Source organism: Haliotis asinina, chromosome 2 (assembly GCF_037392515.1).
Source record: "Haliotis asinina isolate JCU_RB_2024 chromosome 2, JCU_Hal_asi_v2, whole genome shotgun sequence".
Lineage (NCBI taxonomy): Eukaryota > Metazoa > Mollusca > Gastropoda > Lepetellida > Haliotidae > Haliotis > Haliotis asinina.
In genome coordinates, this window is record NC_090281.1 from 62,637,016 (window position 1) to 62,660,861 (window position 23,846).

General features: G+C 39.5%; 1 protein-coding gene across 1 annotated transcript; it reads right to left on the reverse strand.

The window, feature by feature from the left end:
* Window positions 1-131: 131 nt before the first annotated feature.
* LOC137274098 (uncharacterized) lies at window positions 132-22,167 on the reverse strand. The gene is made up of 24 exons (XM_067807096.1): window positions 21,849-22,167; window positions 21,109-21,139; window positions 20,070-20,186; window positions 19,218-19,335; window positions 18,902-18,967; window positions 18,492-18,557; window positions 17,905-18,086; window positions 16,905-16,981; window positions 15,533-15,606; window positions 15,140-15,297; window positions 14,476-14,680; window positions 14,205-14,266; window positions 12,986-13,045; window positions 12,036-12,147; window positions 11,163-11,318; window positions 10,973-11,017; window positions 9,864-10,664; window positions 9,285-9,407; window positions 5,101-5,218; window positions 4,478-4,631; window positions 4,122-4,184; window positions 3,537-3,609; window positions 1,445-1,498; window positions 132-907 (listed from the first exon to the last, which is right to left on the reverse strand). The coding sequence occupies exons 1-24, from the start codon at window positions 22,018-22,020 to the stop codon at window positions 731-733; spliced, it is 3,264 nt and encodes a 1,087-aa protein (XP_067663197.1). The 5' UTR covers window positions 22,021-22,167; the 3' UTR covers window positions 132-730.
* Between the last annotated feature and the right edge of the window lie 1,679 nt (window positions 22,168-23,846).

A 23,846-nucleotide genomic window follows, 5' to 3' on the forward strand; every position in this document is an offset into this window, starting at 1 on the left:
CTTATTTTAAATTAATATTAAACTATCAAGAACATAAACTGCAAAATTCTTACATTTCTAAGTGAGATGACATCAGCACATAGTCAAGGATGCCAATGACTCATACCAGATAAATCATAAAAACAATAACCTTGAATCATTCCATGGATACTTTAATGCAGAATACAGTGATACACAATCAGTATACAGTCAATAAATAATATATTCCACCTGAACTGAGGACTTGCAGGAATCTAGAATTGTGGCATCACCATGTTCAACAGACTTTTAATTATCTGACTCCATATTTCATGAGACACATGATGATGATGCATTTAAAACATCTTTCGCTTTGTAAAATCATTATTTTCAATCTGAAATGAATTTACATTTACTTTCAAAATGTGAGAAATGGATGCACATGATCGTCTGCAAATGAGTACAAGATTGCAAATGAAAGAGCATTGTCTGTCTGTTAGTGTATTGTCTACATCATTGCAGTCACAATGATATTGTTATGTCACGGTGCCATGTACCTCATGAAGACTTTGACCTGAGATACCAAGAACCAATGCTCAAGTACCAAGTACCAAGGACTGGGGAACTATTCCACCAGAAATCTCCAAAAGTTTATCTTCATATCATATCAAATCCAGAATCTAATACTGCTCCACCATTCATTTAGTTCAAAAGTTTCAAAATGTGACTCAAATTAATCAATTCTGTATTGTTTCTCTTGTTTCTCATGACATCACACTGCATCAATGTCCTCATCTTCGTCCTGTCCGTTGGCAGCTACAGCCTGGGTAAAACTGTGGCCAGTCCTGTTGATGGCCATCACAGGCTTCATGGCGGCCATGATGCTGTTGTACAGGTGGGGGAACAACAGCTCCTGAGAGGCTAGCAGTTGCTTCGTCCGATGACGCTCCTGAAACACAAAAACATATAATATGCACCTATAACAGACTAGGCATTCGCTATGAACCACCAGAAACTCTTTTAGAACCCTGGAAGATCTGTGTCCATTTCATGGACTGACCATTAAATATTTAGCAGGTGGATAAGAGGGGCGTCATCCAAAATATTTTTCACATTTAGGAGAAAATATGAGTCACTTTATTAATGCCAGAATGTTTTCATTTTCTGCATTTATTTCTTGATGTACAGTATACAAGAAAACCACATGACCATACCGTTACTCTGTTTTGATTTACATGACCTATACATAACATTCTGAAGGATGTCTCAACAACACCCTCTTCACAATCAGTCTTGAACAGCTCCAAGCCATCACTTTTCTGGAATTCTTGATATCTTCCTAAATATCTCATCATTTCCTTGTTAATTCTAGCAAGATATGTCCTTGTAGTTACTCTTCCCCCACGGATCATCTTTAGGGCTTGGACTGACACAAATACATCATGTTAAAGATTACACTAAAAATATGTTCCCAGTAAATGCATACCTTAGGTGCCTCAAAACATGCAGGACAGTTCTCTGCTATCACAGGTAGCTTGTTCTGGAATAGAAATAAACATCCTTCACAGTAAATATGTTCACAAATTACAATGATCCACTTCTGTGAAGATTTTGAGAAACAGATTGAGTGTGTTTATTTTTATGCCACACTCCGCCCTATTCCAGCTATATGGTGGCAGTCTAAATAAGATTGAGTGAACCTGACAATCCAGTGATCAGCAGCATGAACATCAATCTGCCTAACTGGGAACCGATGATATGTGTCAACTAAACCAGCAAGTCGTCTCTTACAACAAGCATGGGTTAAAGGTCACATGCAACGTAAAACACAACTTTGCAGATTCTGGTAATTTTCGGTATGCACTTACCGAAACAAATCATAAAAAATGCCAATTCAACCTATAAAGTAAAAAAAAAACGTGATGAAAAAAAAGCCCGCGAAATCGGAGTTCAAACGTTTCACTAAATTCCCCCCAGCGCTGGGGGGAAAACTGGTTTCATAACGCATGCGCAGTGAATAAGTTCACGGAGCATGAAACAGTATGCATGCCCAGCGTCTGAGGTCGTGAGCAGTTGGTTGTGTACACAAACAACTAACTAATTTACTCGTTACGTAAAACAACTTGTTGATTGTGGTAAGCAGTCTCTGTCACAGAGAAAGCTCAATGTCTGGTTTATTGACACCTATATGTCGGTCTGCCTGTCTGCTAAAGACAACATGCAAAACACAGCTTCAATCATTGACCACGTGCAATTTGAACTTAACACTATACGACATAAAGAAAATAAGTTGATTTATGACTCGTGCAACCAAGTCCCACATTATGTAATTAGGCACGTGTGATACACATGACGTTTTTGTGTCTGTGGGTTGCAAACAAACTACATTCATTTTTTTCGGATGACTGGATCTGACGGAAACTGGTGCAAACTCTTGTCAGTTTCAAGTCCTGCTTTGTACTTGGACGAATGACAGATTCCAGCCACGCAGTAGTTTACCATCTCTACTGACATGATTTTTTATTGGATCGAGCGCAAATTCAGAGAACATGTATTTTCCAAACCCAACATCTCTATATACATTTTTCATGGTTAACGACTTCTTTTCGTGTATATGATTTTGTTTGACAATAGTATATGAATCCATACTGAAATGACGCATCAAGTACACAAAAAGAAGTTGTTATCCATAAAGAATCTTACTTTCCAGTGACTGGCTATACTTCTAAAATGCCCATCAAACAGATCATCTTTCTGTACAAACAATGAACCCTCAGCATATCAGCAAATGAACCAGCCAATCAGAAGCCGTCGTTACACTTGAATGCATATCCACCCGCTATGACTGGGTTCGGTCTCCCTTCGGGGTTTAGTCTCCCTTCGGGCTTCGTTTCGGGGGAAGTAAGCCCAAGTACAAAATATTGAACCGCGATTGCACGCTTATAATTGTGTTTATTTGTTTTTTTAAAAGCAGCAATGTATATTATATGTCATGAATAAGTGATAAATGTGTTTTAATTATGTTTGATTTTTTGGTTGCATGTGACCTTTAATGAAGGCCAATCCAATGCCAGATGTTAACAGGTTTGGGGGAAAAGCGCTTAAAGCCATATATTTTCCAATGTTCAGCATTAATAGTACCTGGAACTGCAGTCTCTATATTTCATTACTAAAATGCCTCATCAGTTTGCCACAACCATTTAGTCATCTGTCACATGTACCTTGTGCATGATTCAATCAATTTATGTTGACATTATTGTGCCTTCTTTCATGTACGTGTCATTCAAACAATTTCACTTTAAATGTCTCCTCAGTTATCTAATAGAAGGATACTTGCTAAACAGTTATGGAAACTAAGGGTTCTTGAACATTATAGATTACTAACAAATATTTTGTTTTGACCAACAAATAAGGTGGAATTTACTAACATAACGCCCCACTCACTCACTCTGAATGCAGTTTTACAAAAAACATATTTTAAATACCCACGCAGCTCATACAATTTTTGAAGCTTTTGGGGTTAAAGTTTCTCCGTCATTTATTGTGCAAGCAGCCAAAGGATTCCCACTGTTTCCTACCTTTTCAGCAAAGTTGCGTAGCTCCTTCTCCCGTACAAACACAAATGGCCTGATCACCCTCAAATCACCTTCTCTGTAAGAAGAACACAGCATAAACACAAGCTGGATCTAACTATTAAGTAAGTAACCAATATGGTACTTAAATTGGTAATGGCAGTAAGATAGACATTTGAAAACGGATAATATGTTTTGGAATTTATAGAGGTGCTGGGTATACACACCAAACTGATTTTCAGACAGTTTAAATACATGCATACTAGTTTATACCTCATGAAACACAAAAACATATCAAAGTCAGTTCTCATAAATATGTATGTCCACAGTATACTATAAATAACTATGTCTACAATATATTTTAATAACTACATCCACAATATCTTATAAATAACAGTGTCCAAAATAACCTCAAGAGCCACCCAAACTTGCTCCTTTCATTATCAGCCAATAAGTCTAAAATATAAGTTAGTTTGTCATCATTACATTTTGGTTTGTGGAACACAAAAACATTTGCCAGCTTAGCCAATCAAAGGCTATAAAATCCCTCAGTTTATGTACATCTACATGTATAATAAGCTGCTTGCTTACTGGACTGTGTAGTGCGCTTTCATTGTTCTGATCACACCATTGTGAAAGAAAGACATCAGGAAACTGGAACAATCAAAAGGGAATCATCATCATCATCATCATCATCATCATCATCATCATCATCATCATCTGCCTACCCCTTCAGTGAACTACTGGACAAACACTACAGCATGAACAAACGTACAAGTGACTGAGCGAATGTCCTTTTCTTTTTTTTTGAAAGCAGTGATCAATCCTGTTGGTCACGATGACACACAATTGACAATAAGAACAGCAAAGACATTCAAACAATAAGTGCATCAATGTACTGCATTATACTGGTCACAATACATGGTGCTTCCATCATACAATCATACCTCTCTGCCAGGTCATCCAGATGTTGTCCAAGAGCCAACACGTTATATCCTTCCCGTCGAGCAGCTGCGTAGATGCGTCCACGCTTCATGCGGCTGCAGAAACTGCAGATGGATGCACAGCCATCAGGAAGATTCTCAGCTGTCTCCAGGATACCTGGAATATATGGGCACATTGGATATTCTTCTGTAATGGTAGTATCACAACATCTTCATGTGCGGCTTATCCCATTTAATTCCTGGAAACAGTTTATCAGGTGCAAGAGTACTGGAACTCAAATGTCATAAATATTATGCCACTGGCAGAAGTTAGAAGACTTGGATAAAAGAGTGACTGACTGTTCTTTAAACTTCCAAAAACTATGTGTCATTTGTTTTATTGCTTAAATCTTATAACCATTAAACTTTCCTTTCATGAATGCTTATAGAGAGTTCTGCTGAGTTAGTGCTGAACAGGTTTACTTCAAAAACATACAAGTCCAACATGAAAGATTGTACAATCATATTTTTTTCACCAAGATTTAGACAAATGTATCATAATTCTCAGTAAATATCTGACAAGTAGCTCACACATGATGGTGGATAAGTGTTCTCTGCTAGTTTGATAAGAAGTCTAACTAACTCACACTGTGACTCATAGAAGTATGGCACCCCCAGCACCTTGAGGTATTGTTTCAATGGACTTGGATCATACACTGGGGTTTGGGGATCAACAGTCACAGCACCAAAGTCAAAGCGGATCCCCTGGAATTGAGAGAGGTATTTATCTTACTTCAGGTTCTTAATAATCTGACATGGCATTGCATTCCTTAGTATCCCGGACTGGTATGGGATAACTGTCTCTTCAAGTACAGAAGTCCATCAGTGGGTCCACAACACTTTATTCATGATATAATCTGTTTACAACTACATGATGCTGTAACGAGGGCTCGGCGCATTCAGGGAGGCTATTGTCAGCCAACCTGCCTAGCCGCTGTCCGAGGGGTCCAGTCCAGCCTCACACAAAGCATTCTTAATTTAACCCTAGGGTCACGTGACGTGATGTGACGTATTTGTCCAGATGTCAGCCTGCAGTATCCTGCACCTCATCCACAATGTCATGCTTCAGTGGCCAACCGGCCTTTGTCTAACTAATTATAGGCAGCTAATGACTCAGTGTTGGTGGCCATGAAGACAGTGGTCAAGCTGCGTTTGATTTCCTTTCTATAGAGAGCTATTTCAATTTACATACCTCAAGGGATATAATAAATATTTCTCACATACCCTGTTCCAAAATGCCAACGACATATGCCTACGATATACGCCCTTTCTGTAAAGAAGGACGTGACCCACGTCCTTATGCACATTGTGAATGAGGTAGCGATAAAAAAAATTCAACTTAAGTATTGGACAAAAATAGATAGGATATTTGTTAACTTTGAAATTATGAATACTGATCCATTCATTCATGGACACACTGATAAATTATCAATCTTAAAGTATCCGTATCCCTAATGCATTTTACCCATTATATTATCTAAATGATAGGGATACTCATAACATGTGACAATCAGTCGGGGACCGCCGATAGTTGGCTCTGGCAAATAATTATACAGGGGATACAATTTGGAAACAGATGTGACAAAATTTCATTCATTATTTTAGTGATGACATGAATTACAGTCTTCAGTATTTGGATAAGCTCTGTAATATATATGATACTTTGTGTCAAACACTGATATACATTTACATAGTTGAAATGCTGAATCTCACTGGGATTTGGTGATAGCATTAGCAAAAATTTATATTAGAATGACACTAAATATTTTAAGACAATTTTCTTTAGACAAATTAGAATATATGTCGTGGAACCCATTTTCTAAATGAACATATAGACAGTACAAATAACACAATAAATCTAAGCATGTGAAGTACAGGTTACAACTACAGATGGACACCTTGGACTGAGAAAGCTGAACGATGACAAGTATGGACAGTAGAAAGAAGTATTATATTGACATGAAATGGATCGTCATTTTCTATCATCCTAAATCACATGACGGTCTCTCTCTCTCTCTTTCTCTCTCTCCCTCTCTCTCTGAAATGCGCGCTCTCTCTCTCTCTCTCTTGTCTTGGAACCAACTGACACCTCCTAATTCTCCCTCTCTGTCTTGCTCTCTCTCTCTTATTGTATCTCCTCTATTTGTTCTCTCACTGTCCCTCTTTCACTCGAACGCTTTTTCTACGCCTCTCTTATAACTCCCTTCTGGTATCTTATCTGTCTCTTGACATCACACAATTCACTTAACATATACACACCATCTGATTCAAAATATTATGGCCATGAGAATTACAGTTGCACATATCAATAATATCATAATTATTCAAATTCAAGAGTATAGCATTAACATATTGATCACCACAAAAGACTTTATAAGCCACTCTTTAGTACTCATTCAAACTTCAAACATCAGTAAAATGACAATCACATCAATGCATATGAAAGCTAGTACATACTGACAAGTAACGGGCAGGGGTACAGGGTACTAATGTAACGGTATATACACATGTAGGTGTATGCTACAACTGAGAGGACACAGAAAAGGGACATGAAATTAAACGTATTGATAAAGAAGACACTAAGTGGTGCAGGACAACAATTAAAGGGATTGGGGGGATTGATTCGACACTCTTGGGGACTCAGATGGTATAATCCACAGTGCACACACTTGTATGGGTGTGTGTGGGTATAACACATTGGAGGCGGGATGGGAGGTCGTGAGGTGGGAAACGCTGGGGGAAGGTCATATGAACGATAGGGGTGTGGGAAAGCATTGTTCGTGGAAGGGTGTAAATATTTTGCTGGATTGTGCCGTTCCTCCTGCATTCTATTCCTGCATTTCATTGGTGAAATGCCAGACATGAATCCCTCAGGACCTTCAAGTTTGTACATGTCCTCTGCTACCTGAGCACTTTCAGTCATGTCCGACAAGGTGTCATGGCGCCTGGTGACAATAAATTTGACAATGTGGGGGTGGGCGTTTCTGAAAATGAGGTCTTTTATAAATTGATCATTATTACAATTCAAAAGGGATGCCTCATACCGCACAGATTGAAGAAAAGAACGAAAGTCCTCACATTCTCTTTGTTTTCTGTCAATCAGGGCATTTTTGCGAATGATGATTTGAATGGATGTTGGGCCATACCATTTTAAAAAACATTGTCTAAGTACAGGCCATGTCATATTATCTTTATTAGGAAGCCCCTCATACCAAATTGAAGCTGATTGTGATAAATATAGGGGGAAAAGGTTAACAATGTCTTCATCAGCATAATTTTGAATAGCAACGAATTTCTGGAATCGACTAAGCCAGGAAGGTGCCGATCGGGAATCATGTCCATCAAATAATGGCATGGGAAGGGTTGTGAAGCTGATACGTGGTGGAGGGAAAGCGACGTGGTGGTCAGCGGGTCGGGAGGAGCTTGGAGGGGGAGAACAGCAACTGCCACTGCAATGTGGATTATATATGCGACAGTTGTGATCAGGTTGTTCAGAGGTAGCTGGAGAATCTAAGCGGGTGGTTGTCTGCTCAGGAGCCATTTCATTGCCTTTAGATTTTCGTCGGATCCTCCAATGAAAATATGATTTACTGGAGGATCCATCATCAGATTTTGAAGAAAAGAGAGGCATATCGGATTGAAAAGAATGTGCTCAACAGTATCAACACTCACCCAGTGGAAAGTTAAAATATAAACACAAAACAGTCACTAAAACACGGAACACTAAAAGTCACAAAGTCAATGACACAATGGGAGCCAGCTGAATCTCTTCGTCCTTTTGTTTCTGGGCTTTCCCTCAGACACAGGATGGGGACGTACGCTCTGTGTGCAGTAGATCATGGATGAACCAGATCGTGTCTTTGCTTCGGTGCTCCATGAAAACACAATAGCACTGTGATCAGGTCCTTTAAACTGCCAAGTGTCCAAATTTTTACGCAGATGTTGGCCTGGTGACTAGCTGCTCTTGTGTAATCGGCCGTTGGCACATGTAGTTGGTTGACTGCTCTTGTGATGTGGACCCAGGATGGATGTATATCGCCGGGTGTTCTTGGGATCTCCGCTGAAGACCTTTGTTGCTGAGAGGTTCCGAGATCTTGGACTCCACCATGTATCCCGGGCTGGTAATGGGATAACTGTCTCTTCAAATACAGAAGTCCATCAGTGGGTCCACAACACTTTATTCATGATATAATCTGTTTACAACTACATGATGCTGTAACGAGGGCTCGGCGCATTCAGGGAGGCTATTGTCAGCCAACCTGCCTAGCCGCTGTCCGAGGGGTCCAGTCCAGCCTCACACAAAGCATTCTTAATTTAACCCTAGGGTCACGTGACGTGATGTGACGTATTTGTCCAGATGTCAGCCTGCAGTATCCTGCACCTCATCCACAATGTCATGCTTCAGTGGCCAACCGGCCTTTGTCTAACTAATTATAGGCAGCTAATGACTCAGTGTTGGTGGCCATGAAGACAGTGGTCAAGCTGCGTTTGATTTCCTTTCTCTAGAGAGCTATTTCAATTTACATACCTCAAGGGATATAATAAATATTTCTCACATACCCTGTTCCAAAATGCCAACGACATATGCCTACGATATTAGGCAGCTCAAAATTGTAAGCGTATCTGTTTCCTTACCAAAAGCGTCAGTGCCATGCCTCTCTGCTTCATACCATTCTTGAATGCTTTGTATGAAATGACGAAAGTTTTAAATGCTAGAAGAGAGCAAACAACAAAAGCCAGATGGTAATCTGTTTCTCTTTCATCAATGTACCTGGCCCTTGCAGTAGAACTGGTACTGTCTGATGGTGTGCAGCAGTGACAGGGAATCCTTGCCTCCAGACAGACACACAAGCAGACGGTCACCGTCACGGATCATGCTGTGTTCTTCAACGGCCTACAGAGAAAGGAATCAAAGTAAAAACATATTCACAAAAACACCAACACAATAATATATCTCCTAGTATTAGGATTCAGAATATCAGCATTATCCATCCCATGGGGATTCTGGGATTGTTAGACCCATGTTTGTCATTGAGTCAAATGGATCTGGTGGTTTGACCAAGACCTGGTATATAGTGTGTCATCGGCATTTAATGGATCATCTGGTCCAGACTGAATATTCTACAGAATGTCATAATATATACTGAGGGAAAAAAATCAGGGATCATACGAAAGGATATTTTTTTTCAAGGTTTCTTCACAAGCGATGTATCGCATAGCTTGAGAAGACACCTGGAAAGAAATAAGGGAACACTTGTGCTATCATGTGATCCCTATTTTGTTCCCTCAGTATATCTGACTTAGTGCTGAGGGAGACATTAACAAACAAACAAGCACATGGACAGCTTACCTTCACTGTTGCTTTGAATATTGTTTTAGGAGGAGAGAACCATTTACACTTTGGTGGTTCTACCCCTTCCACATCCACAACTAGGGCTGTCTTCTGTGGACGAGGGCAGATCAAGGGACAAACTGAACCTTCCACTGACCCCTGGTGTTGACCACTTCCTTTAGCATCGTTACCGGTGACATCTTTGTCTTCTTGCTGGCTGGTATCTGACTTCACACATGGTGACAGGACAGGGTGATTCAATTGTTTATTTTGAACTCCATTATTTTCTGTATCAGTCTCTCCTGACTTTCTGGAACTCAAGGCTGGATGGAAGCCATCATCATGTGTACTTGGAACTATCACAGACATCAGTTCCTTGTCACCTTCAGCAGCAGATCCTTCTCTGAGGATTCCTGTTGCTACAGAGTCAGAATTTGGAGCAGAATTGCTCTCTGCTGATGAATCAGGTTCATTATCCTTGAACTGGTTCTCATTTACCTGAGAATCTTCAAATCCCTTCTCTAAACATTCAACCATCCCTTCAGAAAATTCAGGTGTTATCTCACAATCAATATTGTTTTGACCTTCATATTCTAAAGTATTTTCATCATCAACATCATCATAAAATTCCTCTCTGCCATTGGTCAATCCACATCTGCTTTTCAGTGGTGGAGGTACGAAGGGCAGGTCAGAAGGAGAGACCTTGCTGACAGTGTTGCCACGGAGACAGTCCAGAGCTTCACTAGGTAGCATGAACCACCTGTATGGACGCGACTGGTCATCAAACAGCAACGTCTGGTCAGGCAGCTGTACTCTAGGCTGTGAAATGGCATCAACAAGCACTCATGAAGAATTCAACCTTATACCAAAAGCAAATGTTACTAATTTAACAACATAATATGCTTTCTTCTGTGCTGGCCCTTATTCATATTTTCCATATAATCTGTCGCAACATGAAACAAAGGAGTAAGTTTTTTTGTATAACTGCTTGTTTTAAAATACTATAATTTTCAATTATTACCATTTCTTGGCCCAGAGGCTAAGAATGTTCTCAGCTTGTCTGATTTATGACGGAAAGTGTATCGTCAATGTTCACTACATATTTCTTTCATTGAAATCATACATACCTTTTCTGCTTGCTTGAAAACATCACTGGCCTTTTCAAGACAGTCCTGAAATGGTGAAATACATGTGCTTCATATTTTATTTTTCCATGTTATTCACCTCCACAAGAAGTAATCATCTCATATCCTGTTGGCAAAGGGAATGCAGCACCATATACTTAAGTTCTTTTCACTATAAACTTGCACCTAGTACCTTGTATCCTGATGGCAGTGGTCCCTTCACAATTGGCGGTGGCACCTTGTACTTCATCTCCCCAGTCTGGTAGGAGATGTGTCCCAACCATTTACGGTCTCGGAACACCTGGAAGTTCTTCTGTCTCCACTCTCCGGTCTCCGGGTTGAAGATATACTGAAACACACCCTAACCACATCAACATCAACACTCTGGAACACAGGAGCTGGATGGAATGGCATTTCAGACAGATAACATATCAAAGATTCATGTTAGAGAAGGCAACAAAGAAAGCTGAATAGGGGCATTTGGCCACTAATTTCCAAGTTAAATAGCGTGATCTTTGATTCACTACTAACGTAATTCTGTCCTTCACATAGACACTGGTTGTGTGAGATAAACTTTTCCACTGTTGCAATAACTTAATAACTTTGAACAAAGCATCTCAACAAACTGACTCTCAACAGAATCCACTGAAAGAAAACCAGGGTGTTATACACACACAATAATGCTGTGTCAGAATGCCAGATAAAATGTCCCCTTTGTCATTTGTTTGTCTTCAGTGCTCACATAACAGAACTGAACACTGATCCTGTACCTTTCAACATTTGTCAATCTTTCTCTTCATCTGTCTAGTCTTATCTTAATTACTTTGTTTTCATCAAGTTTCATTGTATGTACCACCCTCTCATCCATGACCTCCTACACTCATTAAGGAAAGTCAAGTTCTATGGAGAGACCAGCTTCATAATGATGTTAGTATCTACACCGAAACACTGCAATAAAGAATTTGACTATCCATAGAAGTTGGTTTTCCTTCATCTCTACAACTTCTAAAATTCCTCTTTAAGAAATCTCAGTTCATCATCTGCCCATCTTCGTGACTAGACTTACCTGAGGCAGCAGTTTCCAGGCATGATCAGCCACCATCTTGACGGCCTCTAACACAAACTCCAAGCATGCATCATCCATGAAGTAAGGCAGGTTGAGACGTGTGAAGCCAGGTCTGTGCAGACATTAAAAGTCGACAGTTAAAAGCAGCATTCAAACAACACTTCAGCACAACTTATTGTAATACTGGAAACAATTAATTACAAACATTCAAATTTCAAATGTCACTAGATACATCCAGGAGCAATGGGTCCTTTTGTTTTTCTTGTTGCTAAATGCAGCACAGCTAAATGTAAGCCATTTGTAAATAAGTGAACCTGGACATAATAATCCAGTGATTAGCATCAAGAATTAAATATCTGACTTGCAAAGACAGTGGTGTTGGAGAGTTTGGAGTTGGTGTTAATAAAGAACCGGTGTTGCTCTCCAACACCATGTCAAGTGCTACAAGCATCATGCATGTATGCAGTTGCTGTAAAATGCATTCAAATATGTCAGTGAAACAAACAATTTGTCAGCTGTTATTTCTGTTGCATGGAGTCCAATTTGTTGGAGGTTTTCTCAATTAACGACTATGGGGCAACCAGTTGTCATTTCTGTCTTAGAGAGGTGACTAAAATGCACTATATTTTATCATTGTATTTATATATGGATCAAAATTTAATGATGTTCCAAATGCATTGGTGTGGATTTCTTTCAGACACATCTTTCATTTGATGTGAAGGGTTACCAAGTATACCAACACTTCAGTAAAATGAATAATACTCAGAAAAATTCAAACAATAGTGGACTGATATTGAAATATCTGATGTCAAAAGGCACTTGGGTGAGGATTTCATATTTAAGTTAGTTCCTGGGAGTTCTAAGAAGGTGTACCAATGAAATTCACACACATCAAACAATAAATAACACTTGAAGATGTGATACAAATAGTGTTAATGGTGTAGACGTACCTCAGTATCTCTCTGTGTGAGTACTCCCGGTACCTCCTCAGATGTGTTCTGTCAAGTCGACTGGTGAAAAGATAAAGTTTACATCTTAATACCACTGAACCACTAATGGGGCTTATGTTCGAAGCTGCAGAGGCAAACACCTATTCCAGACATACTTTCAGCTTCAAAAGTCCACAACTGTGTTGTAGTGACTGGTACATACATTTGTCCATCTATTCAAATATGATGATTATGGGTATTCTTTTTTGAAGACGGGAAGTTCCCTGTGGTCAGTTGATGGCCCAAACCAAACTGCAGATTCTGATGAGTAGTAATGCAGTCATGCCCCATTTATCCGAACCTCAGATATCCGGAAAACTCGCCTTCCAAACAAAAATTCCTTAAAACTAATTCACAACATTGTAAAATTATTCACCTATCCGGAAATCTGGTTTCCGTAAACATACGGTCATTTTCACACACAAAACACTAAATTATGTGCATTTTTTGTCTTGCATGTATGTATGTTTACACACGCGATTACCAAGGGCCTCGTGTGTCGTAACATGAAAGAAGTCGTGAGAAGATTAACTACCTCTGAGTAGCAAAGTGACACTGAGTTAATTTTGAGGCATGTCAACTTGTGGGTCACTATAATTAATTAATCCGGATTATCAAGCAAGCCTGGACAGCTGTGAGCTAAAAGACAATTGCTAACTGATCTCGTCATGTGGATATTATCTAATCAAATGAGGACCCACAAGAAGACATGGCCTTGTCAGAACTTCGCGATGCACTACGATCCTACGCACAAGATGCAACTGTGACCGTTACTGCCGATGATTTTGTGAATGTCGACAGTGACAAACTGACTGGTGAAAGTACTTTTGCTCTTCTACACAGCCATGGCAAAAAGCTATGACTGATTTCTTCAAGCGAACATACCTGTATGAACAGGTATGAAACATTTTATGTATGCACTGATATTTGTTTATGTGTAATCAATAAAGATTATGTCTGATGCGTACTATGTTCGTTTCTTGTATGTTTCTTTGTACATATGGCCCATGGTTCAGATATCCGAAAATTTGCTTATCCTGACAATTTCGGATAAGCAGGGCATGACTGTAGTGACAAGATAGTTGGGATCCCAACTGCCCCACTGGGCAGTTACAGATGCTAACTTATTATCATGTATGCATGTAACCCTGTATGCTGTTACATTTAATAAAGTTGTTACCTGTCTTCCACCAGAAGTTTCTCTATTGTCTCAGCTGACCCTTCTTCCAGACCAAGCAGATCCTAGTAAACAGTTGACAGAATCAGTAGCAGGCAGCGTATCAATCTAGTTTCACAGCAGATATGCTATAGGCCATTTAGAATCAGATTCCTAAGTTCTATCTTTAACAGCAGCTAACCAACACTAACTAACCCATGAGTTAGACAACAAACAGGCCAAACTAAATCACTATACCCAAGTATCCGTGTCATATGATACAGTCTGTACTTACCATAGCATAAGGCCCTGCACAGGCACATCCTCCACGGGCCTGGATGCCGAATACATCGTTGAGGATGGTGCTCACGAAGTTGTGATGGAGGAATCTGCCAGTGGTGGGGTTATAGACGAGGAAGGAGAAGATTGGGAGTCGAGGGACATTGTGGTTACCAAGGATGACAAGGTTGTCATGTGTTGAGAGGGATTCCACAGCTTGTCTAGAATATGGAAACAGATGAACAACCTTGAAAAGACATGTGAATGTCAGCTGGTCAGTGATGTTGTAAACTACAGTCAATAAAACCCTGTGAATAGTCAGGTCATGGAAGCACAAAGCAGCAGGTTATTGAATGACCAAAACCTCAGGGCAACACAGCATACCATCAGTGCAAGAGTGAACAAAATAATACACTGTCAGGTGTACAACTGTGCAACTTCTGCTCCTACAATATGATGACCTCAGGTGTGACCCCCTCCCTCGTCTCCCCTCCCCTAGTCCCTCCACCAACCTATACAGTTCCTGTTCCTGCTGCATGATGACCTCAGGTGTGACCCCCTCCCTCGTCTCCCCCTCCCCTAGTCCCTCCACCAACCTATACAGTTCCTGTTCCTGCTGCATGATGACCTTACGTGTGACCCCCTCCCTTGTCTCCCCCTCCCCCTGTCCCTCTACCCACCTGCACAGCTCCTGTTCCCGCTGCATAATGACCTCAGGGGTGATTGCCTCCTTCAGCTGGAACACGAGGCCAGCTCTGATGGACTCTACAATGGGGGGTGTACCTCCCTCCTCCCTCATCTCTGGTTCCTGCAGATAGCGATGACTGTCTCTCCTGACCTGCATCCCAACACATGGCACTCAGATAGTGCTAGTTCACACATATTATCTTCTCCACAAATGGTAAATATCTTTTTCTTTTTCTGTTACTGTACATCCCAATTGTTAGACAGTGAGCAAGTAGTTTGAGGAATACAGGTCTCTCATACCAAGCACTTACTTGAAATAATGATTTTCTAAACAGACAGAAATGTATTTCTCAGTGTTTTCACTAACCATGTCTGTATATACTTACATAGAAGATGGAGCCCCCTCCCCCACCTTCCGGCACCACATTCCGGAACAGGCTCTTCTTTGCAACCAGCACTCCTGCACAAACACACTACAGGACTCCAGTGAATTCTTTCAGCCATTGTGTAATAATTGCTAGTGGTGGGAATTGGTGAAAATCTCACAACCATCTTCATGACAGACAATCAGTGATCGAAAGAGATTTTTGAGCACCACTTATTAAATTCTCCTAGTTACGTTTGTTGATCCACAAAAAATACAGAAGAAAACACAGTTCTTTTAATTTTTTTTTTGTCATATTGCACAAAATGCATTTAAAAATTTCAGAGAAACTTTGCTTTCAAAGCATGATCAACATGTTATGAAACTAAATTTCCTGGAGACTTTCAGATAACTTCAGTCATGACAAGAAACAAGATTGTTGTGCTGTATGAAATGTAACAGACAAAACCAACCTTGTGAAAAATATTAATGAAACAAGTGTTCCAAAATTGTTTGTGTTTCGATTATGAGAAAACATGACTGAATAATTGGTCTTTGAGTCAGTGCGACCATCTTCCATTATTTCAATGAATTGAACCACCACTAGTATTTGCTCATATGCTATCAATCACTTTGGGCAATGATAGTTTTCTAGGCACTGAATATATCTATAATCCCATATTTTAATTTGTATCTACTGATGTGATACCTTCGGTGTTTCACATACCACATAAGATCTGTATCTCTATACAATAGGAGACAATGTCCCACTATTTTGCACTATTCACTAATACATTTCAAGTATACGATATTCCTGCATTCAATTAGTATAAAAAGTCATATCACAAGGTATTTTAAAGTACTGTTACATGTGGGGATCTGGGTTAGAATTGGCCTTCAGTAAACTATGCTTGTTGTAAAGGCAACTAATGGGATCGGGTGGTCAAGCTTGACTTGGTTGACATGTCACTGTATCTCAATTGCGTAGATTGATGCTCATGATGTTGCTCACTGGATTGTCTGGTCCAGACTTGATTATTTACAGACCACCATCACATAATTGTAATATTGCTGAGTGTGGTGTAAAGCTAAACTTACTCTTGTGTCACACTATTGATTTTGTAACATTTGATGTATATGTGTAAACATGCAAACTAAAACAGATTTGGTCATTTGCTTCGCATATTTTACAGAAATACACTGCCTATGTGGAATTCTAACACCATCAGGACTGTTTTGGTGATTTTCAACACCAGATATTATCCACAAAGTACACAACCCAAGTCTGATTAGCTGCAGCAAAGACTGGATAAAAATATGCAAAAAGTTTACTAAATTTCAAATGATAGTGTTTCAACCAATTTAAGAAAGAACACGCCAGTCTGTCTTCTCACCGGGTGTAGCAGCTCCTCCCACAAACTTGTGGGGTGAAATAAACACTGCATCCTTGTACACAAAAGGCTGGTCACTCCTGCTTGGAAAATACACAGAAACATTTGAACAAAACAAGAAAAACTGTCTGATGAGGGATGAATATATATGTCTATTTCATGTGAGAACACACACATGTGAGTGCATCTTGTTATGTGCCCCTCATCAATATTCCAATGATATTCATACAACCTCTCGATAATCAAATCTGTCAAAGGCAAACCAGTGTCTGATATAGGTTCTTCCACCAATATGGACAACACCGCCAACTGTCCTTTTGTTGTAGGCCCAGGTAGACATTTATTTGTTGCATTTCTCAGATTGGCTTTACTCTGTGCCTTTATCAAGAGATTCATTTAAACAAGTAAAAATCCTGCAGGGGTTGAACAATCCCATTGCCCAATGCCCGGGACAAGTCAGTTTTGACTTTGGTCAATCAAATAATTATTCTTGTCCATGGGCTACTTGACAATTTCAGCTTGCAGTTTCAAACAGCAAATACACTTGGATTTCTTTTCGTGTCCGCTCAAAATGTAGCTATTATATTTAACAACGACCAAAAAGTTATCTTTCTTTACTATTTATCACTTCTCAACAGATAGTCAACTAAACATTAACATGAACAACCATGTTGATTTATTCTTTCATACTTACTTCATCATGATTATGTCATAAAAATCAGGGCAACTGGAAAATTAGTCAGGATAAGTTACTTTTTTAAAGTCACTTGCCCTTTGTCAAGAATCAGCTTCACTGATCCCACCAGAAATTATAGACAATGGAATGCAGGCAGCCTACTGTATTCGACAGTGGGAGAAGATAAACATTGTAATTAGATCTGTCACACTGTAAGCATACATCTGTAAAGGTGATGCTAGATAGTAAAGTTAATTTGCATCATTAAAACAATCTCAGAGTTTATAAAACAAATAGAAAACTTTCCAAAGTCTGTGTTTTACATACCCTGGAACTACTGGGTTCATGTCTATACGAACATACGGCGCTGCCGTGGCATAGTCCCAGAAAGCAAGTGCTCCATGCTTGTGTAGGCAGATAGTGATACGGTTGACGTCCGCCAAGATGCCGGTAATATTGGATGCAGCTGAAAAACAGCCGATGAGTTGTCTCCCTTTGCTCTTCCACTTCTGTCAAAGAATCAAGGAAGGGGAATAACAAACATGGGACAGGGAAAATCCCAGGTATATAATGGAAGTCTGTAAGTAATCAAGTGTGGGGCAGATCATGCACTGCAACTGGTCATGTACTAGCATAGTAACAAGTGCTGCACACATATGTAAATACTCAATTTTGAAAAGATCCATGAAAGAAATTTATAGTTTCAATATAATCTTACTGCTTTGGACACTGTCAACTAAGCATATCCACACCAGTGACTGGACACATTTTCTTAGATAATTCAGTCTATGATAAATTCTTGTTTTTATCTGCCTATCCCATGTGTGTAATGAGTACTGTAAATTCACAACAAGATAAAGTCAGAAAAAGCTAGTGCTTTATGAACTATTCGCTGCATTAGATCTAGGGAATACCTTGAGCTGATTCTCCAAATGCCTGCAGTCCACCAGCCCTGATCCAGTCAGTTTTATTCTCACAATCTGTTGGAAACATACAGCATTAGTACAGACATACCTCACACAGAGAGATAAGAGAGATACTACTTGGTGAACAACTTATAATATAAACTAATGCTGAAGGGGGTTTGGATAAGACATGCCTTACAATATGGATTGATATACCTCTGTCAAAATACACTATGATGACATTAAGAAATGATTAAACCATTTTAATGCAACTCTAAAATGTCATGCTTGAAATGTTTACTTATTAACTGAACAAAAGACCCTTAAAAGCCAGCTGGCACATCAATGTTGAGTAGTGAGCAACTGTTGGTCAAATGCGATGTAACATGCGATTAACTTACCTAAATGTAAGGCCTTACCTCAGCGCCTGTCTCCTTCCAGGGCAGGAGGATGGAATGATGCTCGTAGGGGCCGACAAACACCACCTGGAGGAGAGGTTCATCTGGTCGCATACATATTTAACCTTCATCACGAACATCTATTTCACAAATTATTTGTCAAAACCAAAATAAGAGAAGCCTATACAGAATTTATTAGATTACTAGACCAACATCCCTGCCCAAATGTTTAAATCACATTCTTTAAAATCATACGTTTATCCGTGGATACTGTGGACATTATGTCCTGAGTCCGATAAAGTCGCGCTGATAGTCTGGGGATCACAAATCAACTCACAGGTGGCTTCTGAAGATTCAGTGCATGGATGAGTTTGTGTACAGCCCCTGTACATCCACTGCCAACAAATATCACAGAGTCGTGTTCACTTGCATGAACAGCATTCCGGATGATGTCCCTGAATGTGAAAGATAATACATGTAATATCACTGTGCATTACAATATAAGTGTCTCCATAAATGAACAATGTATGGTCACCACATTGGAGGAAACATACATTTCCAGTTACAGCAACGGTATCAATTCAATAGCTTCAGAGGAGGCCAGCATGCTACATGCAAAGCATGATGGCATATCAATGCAAAATCAAGGCCTACATTAACAACATTTCAAACACAATATACATACACTTCACCTCAAAATAACTATCAAGAGAGCATATTGCAACATTTTGAAAAAAGATGCCCAAGTAATGATCCTTTTTGTCAGTATGACTGAACCTGCTGTCAAGTGGGAACAAGTACACCATAAATGGCAGTATTGGTCCTGAAGTTTCCTCGGAGAGGGTGTCTCAATGTGACAGGCCACAACACAACACGACTTCCAGTTACATCAGCTAACTGGCTTTTCAGATGTACCTCATTCAAGAGTTTCCTTCTAGTCCTTAAAGCTGCTTCAAAACATGACTAACCCATAACCTCTTAAAACACATAACTTTAGGACGAACAAATTCAAATGGAAAAGGTACCTCTGTGAGAAGTGATTCAGATCATGTAGAATCTCTATGCTTGCTTTGTTCATGGCCACAGCATTTCACTAAGAATGAGCAGGAGGAAAAGTACTGTTACTGGGTGTGTGAGACAGACTAGGGTGAAAATATGCAACAACAATGTGAAACCCTCCAAGCCTTACCTTGCCTCATGTCTGTAGAGTGTAGTTTGGAGTGATGTGACACTGGTGGTCGTGTGAGTGTTTCCATACTCTGGAAGAACCTCATTCCTGATGTAATCCTCTATGAAAGACAAAGCTCTGGAACAAAACACAAACAAAAACAGTGATTCGGATGCACATATGAAAGCCAATTCAAATACCCTTATAACGCATGAAGGTCACCAACCCATATACAGATAACATATAAACGATCAGAACATATTGGAAACAATGTCAAACAATTAAGAGTTTAACAAAGTACAGTCGACTACTAATATCTTGATACCAGGGACCAGGAAAAACATTGACTTATCTGAGTTGGCCATATCATCACATACCAACATGAGAGAAAACAAAAGAAACCAGCAGATTGCTTGTCTAGTATTTATTTGTCCTCACAGAGATTGCAAACACACATAGTAATCTTCTCACTATGTTTTGATTTGATACTATAATCAGTTATCAGGAATGTTAAGTTGATATTGGGAGTACATCCTAATTAGATAAATAAACAAGCAACACCTACAACTCAATTAGCCTGTTGAAAGGGTTCAAATAATGATAAATTATGAAGGATTTTGCCTAGACCAAGAAATTGCACGTATATTCAGATAACCAAGATATCAACTTATCAGAGTTCAACACAACAGTGTTCGACTGTATATATGTTTTCATAAGTAGTGTATATGCATGAATTTAATAATGATTCACTGGAAGTGAAAACTAACAGGCTTTTGAATACATATGTCTGGAATTTCATTACAGACATGTGGAAAATAGCATAATCTGTCTTCAGAATATATATACCATGGTGCAAGTTCAGCAAACTAATCTTTGGGATCAGGGTTTCTTACGTCTGTGTAAAACTAAAAGTACTAGGAGTTCAAATATCTCTACATACTCTAATCTCATCCATTATCAAACCTGACCAACAGAGCTATTTTGACAAAACTAGCTGCTGTGGGTCAATTGTAACCAGGAATACCTACAGTGCTAAAGAACTGTAACCCTTCATACATACCTTCCTGATGCTATGAAGTCAAGATAGGTCACTGAAAAGGAAAAGAAGATTTTGAAGCCCATAGATTTATGCAAAACATTTCAGTGTATAATGTCGATGTCTCCTTGGCAGTGTAACCATGGTAGCCTTAATCACTGAAATCAGCTTCTTGAAATCAGCACCGAAGTAGCTTCTAACCATGCCAGTGTTGCTACCCTGAAACAAGTCCTGTGCTGGGATTCAATGAATAGTTTCCGATATGACATCTGACACCTTGTCCACATAACCAAAGAGGTTATGATGGTAAGGATCTCATCTGCAGGATGATTCTGTGATCAGATATGCTTACCCTCCCCATCTGATCCCAGTCAGTTCAATTCCTAATCTACTATTTAATGCAGTGAGCAATATTCTAGATACTGGCAAGAATACTATATCAAATTTCAGCCAGGAAAAAAAATAGCCTCCATATTGTTGGGATGGCAAATATTCTGACAAGTCAAACAGACTGACGACCTCATCGCCATCTGTATCATCATGATCAGCTCAAACAACAAACATGATGAGGTACTGGGTGATCTCTTTTGACCGGCCATAATTTTCTCTTGAGAAAATGTCACAGAAGTTAAACCCACTAATAATTGTGGTAAGTCACATATAAAAATGACGATCACATTAATGTGGTGCCATTTTGCTATGATAAATAAGGAAGAACAAACAGTGCTTTCTTCTGAAAGCCCTAGTTAGTGTCACGAACTTACCTTCCCGAAGGCCAAATGGACCGCTAAATACTTTGTTCCTCCCGATGACACTGTTTCTGACTGTATCTAAAAGTCTGGAACAGTTAATGGAACTATCACTGTCCCCGGCCACATCGGAAGGCTCTCGGTTAGACTTTGGGATAGAGTAAAATAGTCGATCTGCAGGCTGCATATCGTTCACACGTGTGACCACGAAGTAAACATAAACATGGACTGGGTTCAAGTCTGTATAGTCGGTGCGCTTTCCTGTGGTGATGCAAGTTTATCATTACACCGGTAACTCGGTTTCGAGGCTGACCAAAATGAAGCGAGAGGAGCGCAAGCGCTCTAAAGTTGGCCAACCATACTAACTTCCTTTCGTGATGAAAGTTTCGAAATAGCAACTCGAAACGAAATATGATTAAAGCAAGGCTTTTCTGCGATAGAGTATGTTACTGTATGACTGTTTGTCGCACAATAATTTGGAACATATCACATCAGAGCACAATAATTTGGAACCTTCTCTCTCTCTCTCTCTCTCTCTCTCTCTCTCTCTCTCTCTCTCTCTCCTTGATAAAATGAACACACAGATAACAAATCGTTGTCATCTTCCGTAATCTTGTCTTTTGTTACCAAATCATCTCCAACGTACATCACTTATCAGTATCATTTGTCATCGCCAAACACGTATACGACATAATGAATTAGAGTACTTAATGCCAAGTGAATTATGAAACACATACTCCTTACTCAATTATGAGTAACTGTCGGTTATTCAGCGTGATGTAATGAAGTAAAAAGGGTAGCAAGAAAACGTACATAATGTATATAATACGGGTAGGCCATTTTATGGAAATTCTTCAAATGGTTGATCCCGTAATGGTAATTAATCATGCGTCGTTCATTTGTTTAGAAACATTCTAAAATATATACAACAAACCCCTATCCAAGGTGCCGGAGTTTAATTAGGAGATTGATTATAAACCCTGCATGTCCAGAAATCCTTTTTACCTGAGATGTAAAACTGTACAGTCTTTGCATGACTTGTGAAGGGGTTCTGGCACACCTGAGATCATATAATAGATCAGTTGTATGGAATAATCAGTTACTATTACTGGGATCGCAACGGGCCACGCACAGGTCGGGTAAGAGGGGTCAAGAGTTAAATTGTTCTCCCTTGTGGTCTAGGGGAGATAATCGTGTTTGTAAATAACTGACCCCATACAGTGTCACTTAAAGCTAACACCTAGTGTGTACGCTCCGTTGAAAAGGGAGGCAATCGCGTACAGCAAATCAAGAGTTATATCCCGTTAACTCCCCACAGCGACTTTCTTAAAACTTAACACATCGCGTGTGAGCTTAATCGAAGGGAGGCACTCGCGTACAAAAATCAAGAGTTATGTCCCTTCCGCACTATAAAGGTAGACAAAAACTATCACAAATTAAGAGGTCTGGCAAATGTCCGAAAGGGAAGTAAATCTGTATCGTAAATTGTAGACAATACTCAGAGTTACTTCCCTTTGACCATACATGACTCGGTTCATAAACAGAAATTTGGGTTACTTTAGAATACAGCAGGTAAGGTTAATCTAACCTAGCCCTAACCCTAACCTAACTCTAATTACCTACGATTACGTGAAAGAGCATTATGACGTATGTTTTTTCTAAAGTTTGTGGTGCGGTATACTAAAGGTAGGCTCTTCCCCTTGACCATTATATGACACGTTTGGACGCTTTCAGTGATCGTGAACTTTAGATCAATAAGATGGGGTGTTGAACCAAAATAAATTGGAAAACACGATCGCGCCGTCCATAAAATCACACTCTCAACCATTCAGTAGATCTTCTTACAATGAAACGTTTTAAAAAGCTCTGAGTTATCTCCCTTTGACCTAAAGACTGACTAAGAGGACACCTTCATTTCCTTCACGTTGTGTTGGGTTAAAATTCGAAATTTCATGTTTCAATATTTGCAATCTTTTAAATCATGTAAATCTGTATGTGTGAAGGGGTGGTGGT